The following is a 19273-nucleotide window of genomic DNA, read 5'->3' on the forward strand; positions in this document are numbered from 1 at the left end:
AGTAGTGCCAGCTCGTGTTCCCATTCCCGGCAGTTTCTGTTTCTCCGTGGCGCTCCCGTCCGTCTCTGATTCGAACCATGAACCTGTCGATCTGTGCGCGGATGCAGGAGCCCTTCTGCCACGGCTGCGGTGACGTCACAGGGAACTCTGTTCCTCATATATATATCATAACATAGAGCTGACAGGTGTCGCGCTGCCGACTTTTTCCTTCGTCTATCTAAGGGTGAGCAGCTCCCCTTTCTCCTCTCCCCCACGAACCACGGCGGGACGGTTTTCACTCATCTCCAAGCTCTGCTGCTCTCCCACACTTCTTCAGAGGGGGGACGGAAACGAGGGGCGACACATCCAGCTCTGGAAATACCGGCTGCTGTCGCGCTCTGAGGACTTGAACGCACTGCTCTAGGACAGAGACACAGTACATGCTGACGAAGAGCAGCAGCAAGAACCGAAATCAAATAAAGTGTGGGAATCAGAGAGATAGCGGGGAGTCGGAAAGTTTATGTTCTATTCATTTTATTCATTCACAATACATGTTATCTGGAGGAGTTTTACAAATCAAACAAATCATTTAGATTCAGCTGTACTTTCGGCCACGCCGTGCATTAAGAGCAGTTAATTTCTGAATTGAGTTGTACAAGTTTTTTCCATCAGTTTTATTCACGTTCCTGGAGTTTGTGAAGCGAGCAGGCGGCGGAGTTTCAGTCCGGTGTCACGATGGTCCGGGTTGCTGGACTGAGATGTATTTGAGAGAATCCTCTTGTCCACATAAGCCGCTCGTCAGTCCAGACGCCGCTGTGGAGCAACTTGCTCCACATGAACTCCGGTCCAGTCCCCTTTCCAGTTCCAGTCCTGTTTCCAGTCCAGTTTTCCTCCCTGAATAAACCAAAACCAGGAATGAAAAATCTCCTGAACCGAAACAGAATCAACTTCTCATTCAAACATCATGCAGAATTTATTTCCTTCAGTAGCTCAACTATCATGTAATAATGTCATCCAGGTTGGTTGTTTATGGTTGGTTATGTTTGTTTATGGTTGGTTATGGTTGGTTATGGGAGCCTTTTCTGGGTTTGGTCACTCAGCAGTATTTAAGCCAAAACTGTATGAAAAATATACATTTTGCAGTTCAGATGAAAAAGCCTTAGTTGAAAACTTTTAACTTCTCCTGGTTCAAATCCAGTCAAATAAATTGATTTAGAACCTTTTTCCACCAATTATTATTTAAATAAATGAAAATAAAATCTCTGTACTGATGTTCAGTCCAGCAGAAAGTTCTGAGCTTTTAGCTGCAGATCTTCCCTTTGCTTCAAATGATTCATCATTCACTACATTTATTTTATGAAAGAAATTGTTCATTTTCTTATTCAAAAAAGAATGAAATAAATTCTTTAAGTATTTCTAATATTTCATGAATTAGTGGCTAAAGGAAAAATCTTCAGAATGAGCCACTTTTTAATCCATTTAATCATCAGAAGTGACTCTCAGTTTTTTTAATTAAATGTTAAACTAGTTTCATCCAGTTGTAAATTATTCATTAATCTGAGCAGTTTCAGCTCTTCCTCCTGTCGGCTGTCGCACCACCAGACTGAGACACAAAAACCCTGAAGGTAATTTAAGAAATTCAGAAAGATTCAGATTTACTCACCAGCGCTTATTTCATCTGTGGCAAATTTCTTCCTGAAACATGATGATGATGAAGATGATGAGGATGATGATGATGAGGATGCCAGGATGAAAGGGGCCAGCCTGTTATGTTGTGGTGAATCAGCTGTTGGGAGGGATGAACACAAGAGTGATTGACAGCACTAAGACTCTCATTCATTAATGCCACAAGCATCATTTACTCAAACGAAATGTTTTCAGCACAAACAAGATTGTGGCCCATATTTTTAATACAAGTTTCATACTCCACTTTAATATTTTGTATGTTGGATAAAATCAATCTGAGTTTATTATAAAGGATCTAAAACTGTAAACGGTTCTGAGATCAATATTCTCCTGCATTTATATATTCAAATACATTAGTCTTAATTTTTATCTATCAAGGAAATAAAATATTATGAGAATAAAGAAAACAGGTATCTTACTATCAGAGAGGAGGGACGGGCAATCTGTAACGAAACAGACAATCTGTAACGAAACAGACAATCTGTAACGAAACAGACAATCTGTAACGAAACAGACAATCTGTCATCAAACTGATCAGGTAATTCAAGCTGGTCAATAGTTTTCAACAAAAGCATTCATTGCTTAATTAATGCATTATGTTAAATGCAAAATGTAAATGTACAGCTTTGCATAATAATAATAATAGTTATTAGTGATAATTATCATCTCTAGAGATTTTTCAACATCTTAGAAAATCAAATATATAAAAGTCATAATCTCAGTGGCTTCTTTCAAAACTGAAAGAATACAAATTTTGTTAAACAAATTTTGAGTTGCAAATCTGAATTTATATTCTTTGATTACAAAAAATGCTAAAAAATATTTTTCAAACATAAATATGTTCTGGATCTGAGATCAGATACAAATTCAGGTCCTAGTTTATATTCAGCAATATTATGAAAAAAATTCCTTTTTGAGCCAAAACTCAATCAGTTTCTAAAGGAGCAGCTCAACATCATGAGCTAAAATCCAAAACTGCTGGGATCAAATTATTTGGTAAATTATTTCCCCTGGTAAACATGAATGTGAAATTATTCTGATTATTGACATTGTTTCCATCAAATATGAAACTCAGTTGAAGTCACACGATGAGTGATTAAGTTTGTTCAGTGATAAGTCGATAAATTAGGCCACATTTCTCCACCATCCTCCTGCTCTTCCTGTCTTCGTCTTTTCCACCAGCAGTAACATCCGGTTGTTGATCACATTTGATTCGGCCGAAGAACCGCATCATCGTAGCACCAAAGCTTGATCAAAAAGAGTTTGTAATGAAGCAAATTTATTTCTTTAGTTCCAGTTTGTGGAATTTTGTGATCAATTGACACGAAGCTCCTGGAGGCCGTCAGCTGACCCAACCGAACCACAGGAACAACAGCAAGTCAATGTTTAAAACGGGTTTAAACGGGTTTAAACATCGACACATGAATTCCATTAGATGGGACCAGGTGTGATGATATGAGGAAACAGCAGGTGGCGCCGTGGAGCCACTATCACTCATTAAAGCATCAGATCTACTGTATATTTGGATTATCGTCAAAAGTCAATGAGTCGCGCTGAACCGTTTCGGAGATCAATTAATAAGTATTTTTCTATTTATTTATATAAAAGGTTATTAAAATACTTTTCAGTGAACATAGCAGGAAAATACATAAAAACAGAAACATAAATTAAATAAAGGTAAATAAAACCAATAAAATTCACGTTGGAACATAAAATCAAAACACGACCGAGCAGCGAAGCTTCTTGTGATTATAAAGATGAAAGGCAAAATAAACTTTATATCAGCGATAAATGAGATTAATCATGTTGATCAAAGTCTGCATGAGGCCGATTCATTCATTTATGAGTCACCGAGTTTATTATTAGCTTGAATATTAAAACACGCTATATTTATGTCAGACAATCTCAGTTTCATTTCTCATCAGAGATAGTTTCAGATTGTAACAACTTTAAAAAACAAAACAAAACAAAACAAAACTAAACTAAACTAAACTAAACAAAACAAAACAAAACTTTCTCTCTACTGTTTCAAACCAGTGGAGCAGAAATCAATCCAGGAGATTATAACATTTCTCACTGATCTTTACTGAAGTCAAACTTCAACTCTAATAATTAAGATTTTGAAACCCGTTTTGGGTCGTTTTCCTCACAATCTGCCCTAAAAATCAGTCAATAATTATTGTTTAATTCTCATGTTGGAGGTTTTTAAGTTGTAAAATGATGTTTTCTATGAATCTTTATAAATTCATTTAAATGAAGATGAAGAGAAAATCTTTACTTTGTTGAATCTGTGCGATGTTTCTGTTTTGGCCTGTTAATGTTTTGTGGTTTTATTTTGTTTTGTTTTGTTTTATTGATACGTGTATCTATCATGTTTGAGAATGTGAAAGTTTTAAAAAGATCAATATTTGTGCTCAAATAAGTTGTAAGAAAAAAACCTGCGGATTATTGGTGGAAAACATCACCTGGATAAAGTTGTAATAATAAAGTCACAATGTTACCAGAATAAAAAGGTTATAGAATGAAATTTAAAAAAAAAAGATTTAAAAAAATTTAATTGAGGAATACTGAGCATCTGATTTCGCATATTTTTTATAAATATCCAGATGTTTAATTTTTTTTTAACATGTCGGAGTCAAATTGTAAATAATCGTTGAGACGAAACATAAAAATAAAACATCCGGACCGGAGGAGCTGGTTAGAGTTTCACTTTATATGTATTTATATGTACATATTGCGTCTTTATTATTAAGAAACAGTTTTAAATTTTAAAAAAATAACCTTTCCGAGCTGGTCATAATTTTAACATTTTTCTCATCAGAAAAGTTTTTTCTCTCTAAATCTTAAGACTTCAGGTCATATTGGGCCTTTATTCTGAAAATATTCATTTTTCTCATAATGAGACTGTTTCAGTGACCTGCGGGTCAATTATGAGCCGAACCTGGTTCTGCTTCGGCCCGGTTCTCTGTGCGTTTTATAAACCGACATGAAACCGGAACATTAAAATAAAATGCTTAGATAATATTCTGCAGAGTCAGCAAATTTTTAACTCTGATGAATCAGATTAAAGGTTCGAGAATTATTATTATTAGTAATAATAATAATAATAATAATAATAATAATAATAATAATAATAATAATAATAATAATAATAATAATAATAATAATAATAATCGTCGTTGGATTCAGAGAAGTTGATTATTTTACAGTAACGATAAAGATAATTCTGCTGTTCGATCTGCTGATCAGATAAAGATCTCAACCTTTTATTAGATCAGTAACACGAGCTGCATTTCCTTAAACCATAACATAAAATAAATTAGCTTAATGGAAACAGGCTAATCTGGATAAAACGACATTTTCGATCAGAGGTTTTCGGTGTTGAGATGATTGTTCAGCAGTAAAACTGCAGAGTCATGAGATCAAGATCCGAGAGTTACAACTGGAGAAAAAGGAGAAGAAGAAGAGAGGAAGTTGGATAATAATGTTTTTCATTTATTTATTTATTCTGACAATAAGCAGCTGGCTCCACCGGAGCTCCAAACGTGTTGAACCCAAATCTCTTCAGGTTATGATTTTTCCAAAACGTGGGACAGGACGCGGATCTTTTCTCTCCAAGCTCTGATTGGCTGAATACAAAACAGTCTCATCCAACTGTTTACATCCATCGCTGCCATTATTTTAATGACTTATTGCGTGAACAGATGAATGATTCTAATTGCAAATATTTAATGGAAACGCCGCAATTGGAAAATTTTATTTTTTCGACATGATCGACAAAAACCTGGGAACATTTGTAATGGAAACGCAGCGACAGAGAAAGACTGGGTGTGTTGAGGGTTATTTTCTCACCAGCCGCTGTGATCTCCATCGCCTCCATCGCCTCCATCATCACTGCGGCTCCGTCGCGTAAAGAGCCGCGGACCGCGAACACATCCCGGTGTCCGCGGTCCAGACAGGCGGAGCAGCGGGACGAAGAGCCGCTCCGCCGTAGGCCGGGAGGGACGCCGGTCCGTCCGGCCTCTCCCAGGTTGGTGGGGTCGGTGTGCAGGTCGAACAGGATGGTGGCCGCAGCAGGTTGAGACGAGCGGAAACACGAGACGTTCATCCTGAAGCGGAACGAGAGACAAAAACGTTTCTAAACTGTTTAGTTGATAGAAACCGGAGTTAAAACTCCACCAAAGTGGAGCCACATTTAACTTCATGTCTTTCCATTTTTAAAGCTCTTATTTATTAGATTTTGCCGTATACTGTATTAAGACATACTTTAGATAATTTTGAATAAAATTATGGTTGGTTTTCAACATAAGTATATTTTCATTGTTAAATGATCGCGACAGACCCAACAGTTCTTTAATGATTTAATGAAGAATGGTTGAAATTTTCACCATCTGTGTTTTTCTGTGTATTTATTTGGAGTTTTCCGTGTTGTTCTGTTCTTCCCCTTGATTGTTCCCAGGTGTGTCTCGTTCCCTGATTACCTGCTGTGTATTTAATGTCTCCGTGTCTCGAGTCATTTGTTGTCTTGCCAGTCTCTTCATGTAGCCTGTTGCTACCAGTTCTGAGCCCAAGTCTCCCTCAATGTGCTGCCAGGTGTGCCTACAAAAATCACAAAATCCAGGGTAGCAACAAAAATAAATCCACAGAACATCAAACCAGGAGACAAGGGGAGAAAACAGACCGACAGCAGACATGAGGATCTGAGGACTGGAGGAGGAAAAGCTTAAATAGTGAAGAAGGTTGAGAGCTGAGATGATGAGGGAGGAGAGGAAACAGAGGAGCTGAATAAATCTAGAAACATAAAGACAAACATAAGAGAGAGAAACCAGCTGATCTAATAATAACAGGAACACAGAACGAGAACTAGAAGGACTAAACATCTTGTAATCTAACCAGAAACTCTACCAGGGATAAAAGAATAACTAGTAAACCCAGAGTAACGAAATTACTAAGAAACAAACATAGAAACATGATGAAAGACTGAAACAAGGAAAACAGAGACACTGAACGATGTTCAGTCATTCTAAAACAAATGATGTGAAATCTGAATATTTTCTTTGTTTACTGGCACAAAATGCAGCTGGAATGAAAACGTCACTTCCTGACGATCTTTAACGACCTTATAAGGTTTGAGAATATCTGGAGAAGCTATTTGGTTGGTTTGAGTGTTTGTTAGAACTAAAAGGTCACATGAAGACATTTCTAACTGCACAGAACATCAGAATTATCTGATGGCGAAAAGTCTGAACTTTGGAAGAAAAACCGATACATTTTTTATGACATAAATTTACCAGATTAAATCCAAGATATTCTCAGTATTGCAAAGTGAAGTGGACGAAACCGCAGCAACTTCTCTGACAAACACACATAATGTAGAGCATTTTCTTTAGATACAAATTTATAAGTTGTATCTTTCAAAATTAATATTCACTTTTCTGACTATAAATACATAAAATAACCAGTTGCATTCAGAAGTTCCCTCATTAGTTCACTTGTGCAGCAACTTGAGCAACTTCTGCACTTTCCTCTGGTTGCAGAGCTGCAGAGGAGTCAGGGCTTCTATTTATAGATCATCTCTCTCTCTCTCTGTGTGTGTGTGTGTGTGTGTGTGTGTGTGTGTGTGTGTGTGTGTGTGTGTGTGTGTGTGTGTGTGTGTGTGTGTGTGTGTGTGTGTCTCGTGATCTTTTCTCTCAGCGCAAGTTGCTTGGAACTCAAACGCTTGTGCAAAAGAGGAAACCTGTGGCGCGTATTTTATTATTAATATTCGCTTTCGATAAAGTTCTGAAGCAAAAAATAAATAAAATAAATAGAAAGTTCTAAAAGTGTTTCAGGAAACCCTAAAACAGAGATAATAATAAAGAGTTTTATTTGGATGTAACGTCCAGCGCCCTGGTTCCGGCCTGCAGAGGCTCGTAGAAACCAGGCAGCTGCTGCTGCATCCAAACTGAAAATCGGAGTTGAACTAAATAAAAAGCGCGGTTTAACTCACCTCGTTCGGGCTGTTTAGTTTCTGTTTGGAACCTCGGTTCGCCAGAAAAGGTCCAGAACCAGAACCAGACCAGCAGGCAGACCGAGAGAATCGGAGAGCAAGGCTGGAAAATTCATCTTGATTTCTCACGAAGTCCGTTAAAGAAAAGTTTCAGATTCAGATCGTTCAAAAATTTCTAAAACACAGAAATGTGTCTAAAACGTGAGTCACACAGAATGTGTGTGTGTGTAAGAGAGAGTTCCTGGAATGAACACGGAAGGGTGTGTGTGTGTGTGTGTGTGGGAGGGGTTATGACTCATCCAAACATTCATGTGCAAAATAAAGTTCCTTCCTCTCAGTTTTGCTTCTTTTCTCCACACATTATTGAACTAATTATTCCAGATCATCTTTAACCTGCTGATGGATTCAGTTTTGCACTTCAAGAATTTATCTGAATTTTTTTTACATGTTTATAGAAAAAACGGATAAAAAAACAATAGAATCACAAATAATTAACTCATTAAATAGAAAAACAAAAAGGTCAAAGGTTGACAAAAAATAAAGTCTAATTAAATATTTTTGTCAAATGTTTATTTTTAAGAGTTTGAATGCAAATTCAGTTTTTTACTCATTTGCAGATGTGAGACGGATTAAATAAAAAACCATGTAAACAGTAAAAAACAGACAAATGAAACATCAGATCTTCATTTCCATCCTCAAATCAGTAGAAAAGTTTCTGCAGCTTGAAGAGAAACCAGATTATTTTAGGAACATGAAGTTTATAAAGGAGCCGCATTTTTAACAGCAAACAAAACCTGAAAGGATGAGAAGGAAAGAAAGAAAGAAAGAAAGAAAGAAAGAAAGAGAAAGAAAGAAAGAAAGAAAGAAAGAAAGAAAGAAAGAAAGAAAGAAAGAAAGAAAGAAAGAAAGAAAGAAAGGAAGAAAGAAAGAAAGAAAGAAAGAAAGGAAGAAAGATAAACAGAAAGAATGAAATTTTTTTAATGAATGCATGTTTTGCATTATTCTTTATATAAAACTCATGAGTTCATATCAGGTGAACGTATTAATACTTTGGGATTTTTATGAATAACAATATTTAATTATTATATGAAGTTATAGTTTTATTTTGGGGCAACATGGAGCTTCTGCTCAGGATGTGTAATAAACATACGATGCATTGATTCATGTCTACAGAACATCTCTTAGTTTGTTGTAATTTCTAGAATCATTTTTCCAACTTAACGGTTCTTGTCCCCGGCCCCCACCCTCAACCCTCGGCCCCCCGGCCCCCACCCCCAGTCCTTTGAAGTTCTCATGCTTCAGTGTGATCGGATCTGCAGTAATATGAACAAACATTTGACTGGAACTGCTGCAGGTTGTTTCTTGTGGGTAAAGTTTAACCTCACAGTTTCCTGCTGACTTTACACTCGTTCCTCCTCTTCAACTTTGAAAACACGAAACGTAACAATGAGATCATGAAGGTTTTCTGTCCTGCTGCCAGTTGTAGTCACAGTGGATGATGAACGTTGGAGGAATGTGACTCTGCTGTTTATTCTACTGTCAGTCACTGAACTGTCGTCCTGCTTCTCCTCCATCTGGCTCCTCGTTTCCATTTTTCTTGAAGTTCTTTTTGTTTCTTCTTTTCCTCTTGCCTTTTGCATGACTCAGCAGTTCAGAAACCTCTGTGTGTGTCATGCTGCTCTGCTGCAGCATCACATCAAATGAGAAATGCTGGCAGAAGCATCATAATTTTATAATTGACTTTATGATTCATTAACATTTGATCATTTTCTGCCTTTTCTCTGCAGCTGAGATCCTCCTGATTCATAGAGAGGTGAGAACAGTTTCTGTGTTTGCTGCCACTGTTTGGTGCTTCAGACACGATTTATTTAAAAGACATCGACGCTTTCTCTGAATTATGAATCAGCTTCTGGGACGAGACCTGGGAGATGTCATTAAAGATTTATGAAAACCAAGGTGTTACTTTCATTTCATGAAAGATTCCAGCTAACTGAGACTTTGCTTTGTCATCTATTGTTACAGTTTTGCAAACAAATCGATTTTAGAGCAGATTCATATCTAGTATGTTTTAAAAACAACAACCATTTGAATGATAAAAAATTTACTGAGTTTGGATCATCAATCAGCAGCTAAAACAGGATTTAAATCATAAAACACAACTGGGAGTAAAATAGTGAAATTAAATCTAATGTTGAGACTTTTAACCAGTTATTAACTTTAATTTAACAAAATAAACAAATGAAACATAAAAACTGTGAGACCTTTTAGTTTCCTCCACAAAAGGGTAAAAATAATTTTATTCTCATCGTTGGCATCAGAGTCCAGAGTTTCTCTCTGCTTTATGAGTCAGTAGGAACTTCATTATTCTGCCACAACTTCATCTCTCCGAGGTGCAAAAAGGTTTAAAAAGTTAAAGATCTGCAGCAAAACCTGTCATGGAAAAAGTCTTTTATTCTGCCACAATGAATCTGTCTAACTACAGCGCCAGTTTTACAGACAAATAAAAACAATTAAAACAATATTCCCACTTTACATAATGGAATCAAACCATCAACAGAAATTATATCAATGGATTCAGCAAAAAGTCACATCAACTTAATTAACCTCAGATAGAGGCAAAAATTACAGTAAAAATACAAAAAACAGTAAAAATGGTAAAAAAAAAAGGTAAAAACAGCAAAAACGGTGAGACGGTGAGCTCATGTTGTTCCAGAGTTAATTTTCTTTTTATGAACCCAGAGGTTGCATCGTTCCAAGAATCTTCCAACTGTCATGAAATCATAAGAAGGAAACAATAAAGCAAAACTTATAGAAACAGTATTTTGCTTCAGTTTTATGACATGCTGGATAAAATGCGACTCGGCCGTTCAGAGAGCAGACAGAAACGTTTCTGGTTCCAGGACTGGAAGCATCTCTTCTCCCAGAACACAAAAACCAACAAAAACCAACATAAACCGTAAATTTAATGCTAATAACTCAACAATGGTGGTTCCTAAAGGCTTGAAAGAACTTAAAGAAGACCGTTGTATAATAACTGGATGGTGGGTGTGCTGTGGTGGCGTAGGGGATAGTGCGGCCCACGTTTGGAGGCCTTGGGTCCTCGACACGGCCGTCGCAGGTTCGATTCCCGGACCCGGCGTTGTTTGCCATGTGTCTTCCCCCCTCTCCTGTCAGCCTACTGTCATATAAGGGACACTAGAGCCCACAAAAGACCCCCTGGAGGGGAAAAAAATGAAAAAGTAAAATAACTGGATGGTATGTTCAGTTGAACGTTCAGCTCAAAAACATGAAGAAGCTGCCAGAAAGAGGCTCTCCTGACCTCAGATCTCATGATCTTTGTTTTCCATCTGAATCGGCGGCGGACTGTACGATGCAGTTGCAGATCTCCTCAGTTTGTATTTGTAGACGGAAAACCAGACGATCAAACCCACGAGAATCACAGCGGCTGGAACACCGAGGATGAGACCTGCTGCCAACCTGTCGATGCACACGGATTCAGAAAAACAAAACTCTGAAAAACAAAGAAATAATGAGAGTTACTGCAGAGAAACAAGATCAAAAGAAAATAAACACAAAAAAGTGATTTATGTGAATTTAAAGGAGGGTTTTCTTGATTTCTGTTTGCTCTGCTGAACTGTTGACACACAGTTAGATGTTTGTTTTATTTTGGGTTGTTTACTTCAGAGTCCAGCAGGTATTGATAAAAATCTTTCTGCTGGTAGAACAAAAAGACAAAGAATTCAACAGTTTGTTGAATATTTTAGCTCTGTTGAGTAAATCTCCTCACAAACATTCAATATTCCAGATTATGACACTTTATTGCACTATATGTAACATTTTATCATTATTTAGTTAATGATAAACTAAAAGTTGCTCTAATAAAACAAATCCAAACATCTAAGTGGAGATATTTTTGGGTTTATCCAAAAAGAGGCGGGGCTAATGTTGCAAACACTAAAATGGGGGCCAGTATTTACTTTTTTCACATCAACTCTTATTACAAAAACACATTTTTTACAGATTTGTTCTTGTGAGAGCAAATCTGAGAAAAAAATGTGGAAAAAGAAAAAAATGTCTTTGCCTTCTTCCAGTGCTAACTAGAAACAGCCAATCAGGGCCAGAGGGCGGGGCTTAGCGCTGTCAGCTAGCAGAGAGTTGTGAATGCTAAAGCTAGTTAGCATAGGCACCAGTGATGGCAGATAAGCGGTTTTTCTGTAACGGCAAGTTGTTTCTTTTGCATTAACAGATTGAGCATCTACTACATGAGAGTGATTGACAGCACTAAGACCCGCCTCCTGGCTCTGGTTGGTTTTGGCAGTAGCAGCTCAGGGAGACGAAGGAGATCGATCTGTTCACAGATGATCTGTCTCATAACTGGTGAGAGTTTTAATAATAATAATTATTTTAAGATAAAATGTACAAACTGCAGCTTTAATTTAATAAAACATGCTTACAAATCACATGTCATGGTTTGAGGTCAAGGCCAGGGGAACCACAGAGTGGTTTCTGGGATCAGGTTCTGGTTCAGGACAGGAGGCGACAGACTGCAGTCGGGTTTATTTGAAGCTGCAGGTTCGTCTGAACCAACAACCATTTTCACAGGGAGACAAACAGAAGCTGGTTTTTCTACGTTGGGCAATTAAACACTGATCCCAAGTAAAGGGAGACAAAACACCAGAAATAATATTTATACAAAACAATAAATGGTACCAATTAATATTTATATGCATGCAAATTATTAGAACTGAACTAATCTAAGGTCAATCAAAGATTACATTTAACTCAACTCCTCAGATTATTAGCTCTCTTCACTGAAAGTGGAGCTTTTTATCAGCTCCTGCAGCTCCACCCTGCTGAGGAAACGCATCCAGAACGATGAGACTCAAACTATCAGCAAACTCAAATAAAACAATCGAGAAACAAACTAACATTTCCTCAACATTCCCTCTGCACAGGAAGGATGGCCAGTTCCTCTGAAACTAAATGTCAGAATGAAAATAAAGAACTGAAACCAGAAGCATTTAGTCTGTAAATAAATTCAACAACATAATATAATATAATATCATCATTTATTAGGGATTAAACTCTGGTCTCCATCACCAGGGAACAGGTGAGACTAAATACTCAGGAGAAAATGAGGAATGGAGGGAAAAGCAACTTTAACTGTATAAGAGGCTAAATTAACCAAAACACTCAAACAAAAACCCAAATCTTCAATACAGAGTTTCCTTAAGCTACAGAAATAATAAAGTTGACCTTGGATCATTTTTAAAATAACATCCTGGTGCTAAAGATGGTAGTTAAACCAAAAAGACCTGAACTGATGAGACTTAGAGTCCAGGACCAAACTGGACCGCAGAAGAAGAGTCAGGAGTTTCCTGCTAAAGGCTGAGACAGCGCCATCTATCTGCAGTTAATCTGCTTCCAACTAAATCAGTGAAACAGAAGATAAAACCTGAGATCTGTGATGAAATATAGGCAGAAAGTTTGTTTGAAAACGTCTGAGGTTTTCAGGGTGACATAGTGGATGTTGTTGCATCCACTAATTCACTAATTAATTGTGAAATACAACGTAGTTAAAGCAGAAGTGAACTGATATTGCACAATGTCTCCCTGCTGTCTCTCGTGTATCAACTATCGTTGATACACGATAGTTGATAGAAGAGCCTCTCGTGTATCAACTATCGTTCTTCTTCTTTGGTTATTCCCCTGAAAGTCGTGTTGCCTCTCTGGGTAACTAATGCAGGAGCTCCACTTCCTGTTTCCTTCAAATATCTGCATACAGAGCAGTTTTAATCTGGAAATACCTTCAATCTTTATGATGCCAGTTTTCTTCAGTACTTGGGCAGAAATCTGTTGACTGACATTCATTTGCACAAAGTTCAAAGGTCAGTCATCTGGAGCACAAGCAGATTTGTTTCCACTACAATATGAAAGTTTCACATCATTAAATCACTGGAACAGTTTCTCCTGCAGCTTCACGCTTTGTTTTTTCAAGTTTTGAGTTTTTTATTTTATTCTATTGTGTTATAATTTAACGGTGGTTTATGCTGTGTAGAGTTTTGTGTCTGTCATAAACAGTAAATACATTTTCTTAGCTAATCTGCTTTGTTTGAGCATCAGAGCTGAGAGTGAATAATGTACTTTTACATTTATTTTGGGTTTTAATCAAGGCAATAATATGTACGGAGCAGAGCAGGTTTCTGCTAATCCACCAACAGCAGAGCTAATTCTTCATTTTGTGCTTTTTGCTCACTTTGTTTTTCAACACCAGCTCTAAACATCTACTGATGTTCTGCATGTTTTCTGACCAAAGTCCTGCTGCAGTCAAGTAAGCAAAAGTAGCATCAGAGTTAGCATCAAAGTTAGCATCAAAAGTAGCATCAGAGTTAGCATCAGAGTTACCATCAGAGTTAGCATCAGAGTTAGAAATGTTCAACAACTATAAAGTTAAACGTTTTCCCCAAAGAATCACTTCCTGCAGTGCAAACTGTGCAGGTTTAATGTAACATGTAAACATGGTTTAATTTAGCACTTTAGCGTTAGCAGAGCTAATGTTCATGATTAGTGCTTTAGGATTAGTTTAATTAATGCTTTAGTGTTGCTGACATTTAGAGGAGATATCAACAAACCTTTTAGGCAAAAATTAAGACATGAAGGTTGTTTTTGGTCCAAACACATTGTGGTTATTATGAATGAGGAGAATTAATTAAACAAACTCCACTGATAAGAATGTGTCAGATCTGTAGGTAGGAGGTGTTGCATGTGGAAAGTGACAACAAATGAAATATTGTGCAGGAGTTTGTATGAGATCTGGGCTCAATTTGACTGAAGAAAAATGTTCTGAAATGATGTGCTAGTGACCTTCAGCAAACATCATCTGAATATTTACTGTAGCTCACAATGAGGAAGTCTCTAAACCACATTTTGGTACGACTGAATGAAACTTACTGGTTGGTGGAGGAACGTCATCGAGCTCCAAAACGCTGCAGTTCACTGCAACACAACAGGAAATCTGCTGGTGAGCTGAAGAAAAGCCGACACGTTGACAGAAACATGTTTCTATGGAAACGCTCAGCTCTCACCTCTGCAGTCAACAAACCGATCAAACTGAAGGAAGGAAACAATGAAATTTAAATCCAATGCATCATTTAAATCTGCACACAGATTGATGCTAAAACTATTTAACATTTTCTTTCTCTTCCTACTTTAGTCTCTGTTGGTGACGCTTGTTTCTCTTTCAGACACTTGGTGACGTGTGTCAGGTGAGGATAGCAGGTCTTCAGGTCGATGTGGTCGACAGTCACGTTCTTCACCAGGTTTTCATTCACTGAAGATCCCTGGGCGACAACAACCTTCTGGAAGATGAAGTTTATCACATAATCACTATATTTCCTGCAGTGAAGTACATCTCATCTCATTGTCTTCTCTCTGTTTCTACTTACGTCCTGGTCTGTCCACTGTGTGTCGCAGTCATCTGGGGCGGTCCACTGGGACAGCTGGTACCTGAAGAAACGGCCTGGAAGTCGACTGACACTGCAGTTTAGAGGTGAAAGGTCAGCAGCAGCTGCAGGAAGTAGGAGCTGCACCAAACCTGAAATAAATAAACAAAATCAGGGATTCTTAAATTTCAGAGGGAGTGAACAAGCTAGCAGCTAAGTGGTCATAATGATATGTCTGATATTAGTTTCAGGCACAGCTGATAAAACAGCTGTAAGGCAGAAACAATCAGCGGTTTATATTGCACACAGGTAGAGCTTCCTGGCTAACAAGGTAGCATAGCAACCTGCTAACCAACAGAAATCCTAAATTAACTTTGTAATTCTTGTACTGAATTACAGTGGAGTAACTCCAGACTGACAGACGTCAGCGCCCGTTATGATCAGGATTCGTTTGGACTCGGCATCACTTGTTGAACTCTTAGAGCTAGGGTGACCAATCAGGATGACCAGACTTCCTGGACATGTCCTACTTTTCAGACCTAAAAAAATTTCCGGGGGGAATTTAAAAATGGTCCTGCAACTTTTAGATGTGCCTCAGCTGCTCCACACCTGAATAGAATAATTGGGTCATTAGCAAGGCTCTGGAGAAGTGATCTGCACAAGGAGGAGGCAATTAAACCATTTCATTCCAGTGTTTTGTACCTGTGGCACATCTAAAAACTGCCGGACACCGGCCCTGAAGGACTGGAGTTTGACACCTGTGCGATAGAACATGTGTGTCCGCCGATTCAACGGCAAAAATGCCTAAACTAAAGTGTTTACGGAGGAATTAAAGAAAAGATTCCCGTGCTTTCGACAAGCAGAAGGCAGCTTTGCTTTCCATACTGTTAAGCAGTATAAGGTCAGTAACGAGACACAGTATTTTTTTTTTTTTTGGGGGGGGGGGAGGGTATGAAGTACTCCCCTCCCCCCTCCACACACACACACACAAAATGTGTCCTCCTTTTCAGAAACCCAAATCTGGTCACCCTATTAGAGCGGTCAGACAGGTTCTGTTTGTTCGCGGGCCGGTACCATGTGACTGGTACCTCCACTGGAGATATTTATGAATGCAGGAGAGAGTAAACAGTTACTTCTACCATCAGGACGGCAGCGTGTCCGTCTGACACCATTAAACAATCAGTTCATCATGTTTTACACTGAGCGAAGTTCATTTGGAAACTTTTTACTTTCACTAAATGAGCTGTTTTTTCCTGATTATCTATAGGTCACAAAAAAGCAAAAACAACCAGAAAAATCTCGACTGCTTTTATTTAACAAGCTGTTGAGGTTTTTGGGTTTAGTGGCCGCTTTTTAGTTATTTTGCTGAACTGAAACTACATCAGATAATCTGACATCTCATGTGGTTACATTACATGGTAAAGATGAGACCTGTGACTCAACTCCGACCAGAAAATCTGCTTCTGCTCCTGTTACAACCATTACATCACAGTGTGGAGTGAGAGGAGAACACAGTTAAAGGCTGAAAACATTTCTTAGTGTTGTGAAAAACCTCACTGGTTCCGTCTGACAGCGAACATCGAGCTGTTAGTGTCGCTACATAAAGATCTTTACACAAAGTTTTCTTCTCTGTTGATAATTCAGTTTGTTGTCACCTCTTTGGGTAAAATAAATCCCTGATTGTTCTCTAAAACCTGCTGTAAAATTATGTAATATTTATTCTTGATATGCATGTAAAGGTAATAGATATGTCATAAATACAAACTTAAAATTGTTATTCATCTCATTTTCTGCTCCGTAACGGAGGAAAGTGTCTCACCTGACCGTAAAGATTTCTCTGTTTAATAAGAAACGACCCACCGGAGAAATATACAACTAAAGCAACCAACTAAAAACTGCAGTAAAAGCATCAAAACAAAAGAACACGCCATGTGGAGAAAACGCCCAAGTCGCGTCTCTTTTTTTTCCCTGCGTCATTGGAGAGACTGGAGTTGAAAACCTTTAACGGTGAAACAAAACTGGATAAAACACTCAAATGAGGCAATAAATAAATAAAAACTATTATTTACTGCATTAATGCAGTTGGAGTGAAAAGTTGGATCGTGAGATTTTGATTCATAAACTCACCAGTCAGCAGCAGCAGCCGGCAGATCCGGTCCATGCTGAGCAGAATCCACTCCTCCGAACCGTCTGGTACCGGTCCTGAGTGTTTAACTTAAACCTCGTAGTAAGACGCTGTTTAAAACCCTTCGGAGTTTTGGGTCTAAATGGAAGTCTTTTAAATGCATGACATCATGCAAAGGTTAAAGGTTTCAGAGAGGCGGGGTGGAAAGTACCTCTCCTCTCTGATCACGTGTCTCACACGATGAGGAAGATCGGTGGGAAGGGGGGATGGGGGAGGGGAAGGGGGCGGTGAGATGTTCGCATCCACCTCAAAAGTATGTAGTTGCGCCCCTGCCTGTGGGTCAGGTGCAGTGACAGCACAGCAAATCCTCTGACAATATCCTGCAGGCCAGGCGCTCTCATGTGCAAGAGCAAGGCAGCGTGCTTGTTTACCATGGAGACAGTGTGGGCGCGTTTTGGACGAATGAAGCGAGGGAGGAAGTTGTGCTGTGTCAGAGACTGGAAAAGGGCGGGACGGGGGTTCAACCAAAACTGGTTCTTAGTTATTTCCGTGTTCAAATTTTATTTGTAGCTATAGCACATTTCAGCAGCAAGGCATTTCAAAGTACTTTACATCAAATCAAACACAAAAACACAATGCAACATAGTCTTTTGTCACCCCAGCGCAGGACTGGGGGTAAAAAACCAAAAAGACAATTACCCTGGCCCTTCGGGCATTTCTGGCCCTTCTATAATTATTTCTACAGTTTGAGAAGGCGCATATCAGAGGACATGTATTGTGTTCCCAAAAAATGAATGAACAAACAAAACATGCAATGCAAAAGAAAACAAATTAGTAAATCAAAACAAAGGAAAGCAAACAAATTAGTAATTTAAATAATAAGCAAACAAACGGCAAAGAAAAGAAAACAACCACTGCAAACGATGGGACAAATTGTCATTGTCCGACTTCGAATGTCCTTTCACGGGGCCAGAGGAGTCGTGCCCCGCTCGTTCGGCCAGCCCAAGCGTCCGCAGGCTCTGTCGAGAGCGGCCCAAACAAAACCGGCAAGACAGCAGGAGCGTCCAAGCGCTGCAACTCCGAAAGAATCCCAGATGTGGTGACACAGCCGACCAGGGAGGGAGCGGATCAGCAGGCGAGGGCTGGATGGAAGCCGCTCGCCGCACCAACCTCCAACTGCAGCCGCGCAACGCTGCAGAAACGCACGGCAGGTATTGCACCAGAACCCGACAACAATCCCAGCCCAGATGGCAAAAATGGCACTTACTATTTTGGATGAGTGGATCGAGCACACCAGCCACTTGGGCAGCCGACATACAGTAAGGAAACACACGCACCTCACAGCGGACTGCTCAGCTTTAAAGCTATCTGCCCCGCCAATCAGTCGCTACACCTGGTGTGTGTAGTTGGGAGGGTGGAACACCATCCCAACACATGTAGTTTTGTCACAATCTGCCTCAGAGGAGTTTCAGTCTCAGCGTTGTGGATACCAAGGGCGGAAATTTCTTGGTTTTACCCCCATCTCGTTATTGGGGGACCATAAACAGGACATTTCTTAAGAGCAATTTTGGGGGGTCGGCAAAGTTACAGTAAAATCTAACAAAATGTGGGTTAAAATTAGTTTGTGTTCAAGCTGCAGGGCCAAAAATGACTAGCAAGTAGCGATATATGTGACCAGCCGAGGGGTTGATCTTTTTAAACAAGATGCACCAGAACACGGAATAGTCCACAATGATTTATTAAACAATTTCATTAAAACAGCTCTCATTTAAAAACCATACTCGGCTCCTATAGGAAGAAAAGGGATCAAATGAAATAAGAACAATATAAATTATTCCCAAAAAAATAAATGAACAAACAAACCATGCAATGCAAAAGAAAACAAATTAGTAAATAAAAACAAAGGAAAGCAAACAAATTAGTAATTTAAATAATAAGCAAACAAACGGTAAAGAAAAAAACCACAACCACTTCAAACGATGGAACAAATTGTCGTTGTCCAACTTCTAATGTCTTTTCAATGGGCCAGAGGAGTCGTGCCCCGCTCGTTCA

General features: G+C 38.7%; 1 protein-coding gene across 8 annotated transcripts; it reads right to left on the bottom strand.

Moving 5' to 3' along the window:
* Positions 1-496: 496 nt before the first annotated feature.
* LOC122838564 lies at positions 497-7916 on the bottom strand. Of its 8 annotated transcripts, none has more exons than XM_044129293.1 (7): positions 7655-7907; positions 6147-6264; positions 5650-5774; positions 5518-5613; positions 2085-2108; positions 1643-1765; positions 497-873 (listed from the first exon to the last, which is right to left on the bottom strand). In XM_044129293.1, the coding sequence occupies exons 3-7, from the start codon at positions 5771-5773 to the stop codon at positions 710-712; spliced, it is 531 nt and encodes a 176-aa protein (XP_043985228.1). In that variant the 5' UTR covers position 5774; positions 6147-6264; positions 7655-7907; the 3' UTR covers positions 497-709. The 8 variants fall into 8 exon arrangements, 6 of the variants coding, with proteins under 6 accessions (XP_043985228.1, XP_043985225.1, XP_043985229.1 ...); XM_044129290.1 differs by having other exon boundaries at positions 2085-2165; XR_006371913.1 differs by having other exon boundaries at positions 2085-2184; positions 5518-5774.
* Between the last annotated feature and the right edge of the window lie 11357 nt (positions 7917-19273).

This window comes from Gambusia affinis, linkage group LG10, assembly GCF_019740435.1.
Source record: "Gambusia affinis linkage group LG10, SWU_Gaff_1.0, whole genome shotgun sequence".
Taxonomy (NCBI): domain Eukaryota; kingdom Metazoa; phylum Chordata; class Actinopteri; order Cyprinodontiformes; family Poeciliidae; genus Gambusia; species Gambusia affinis.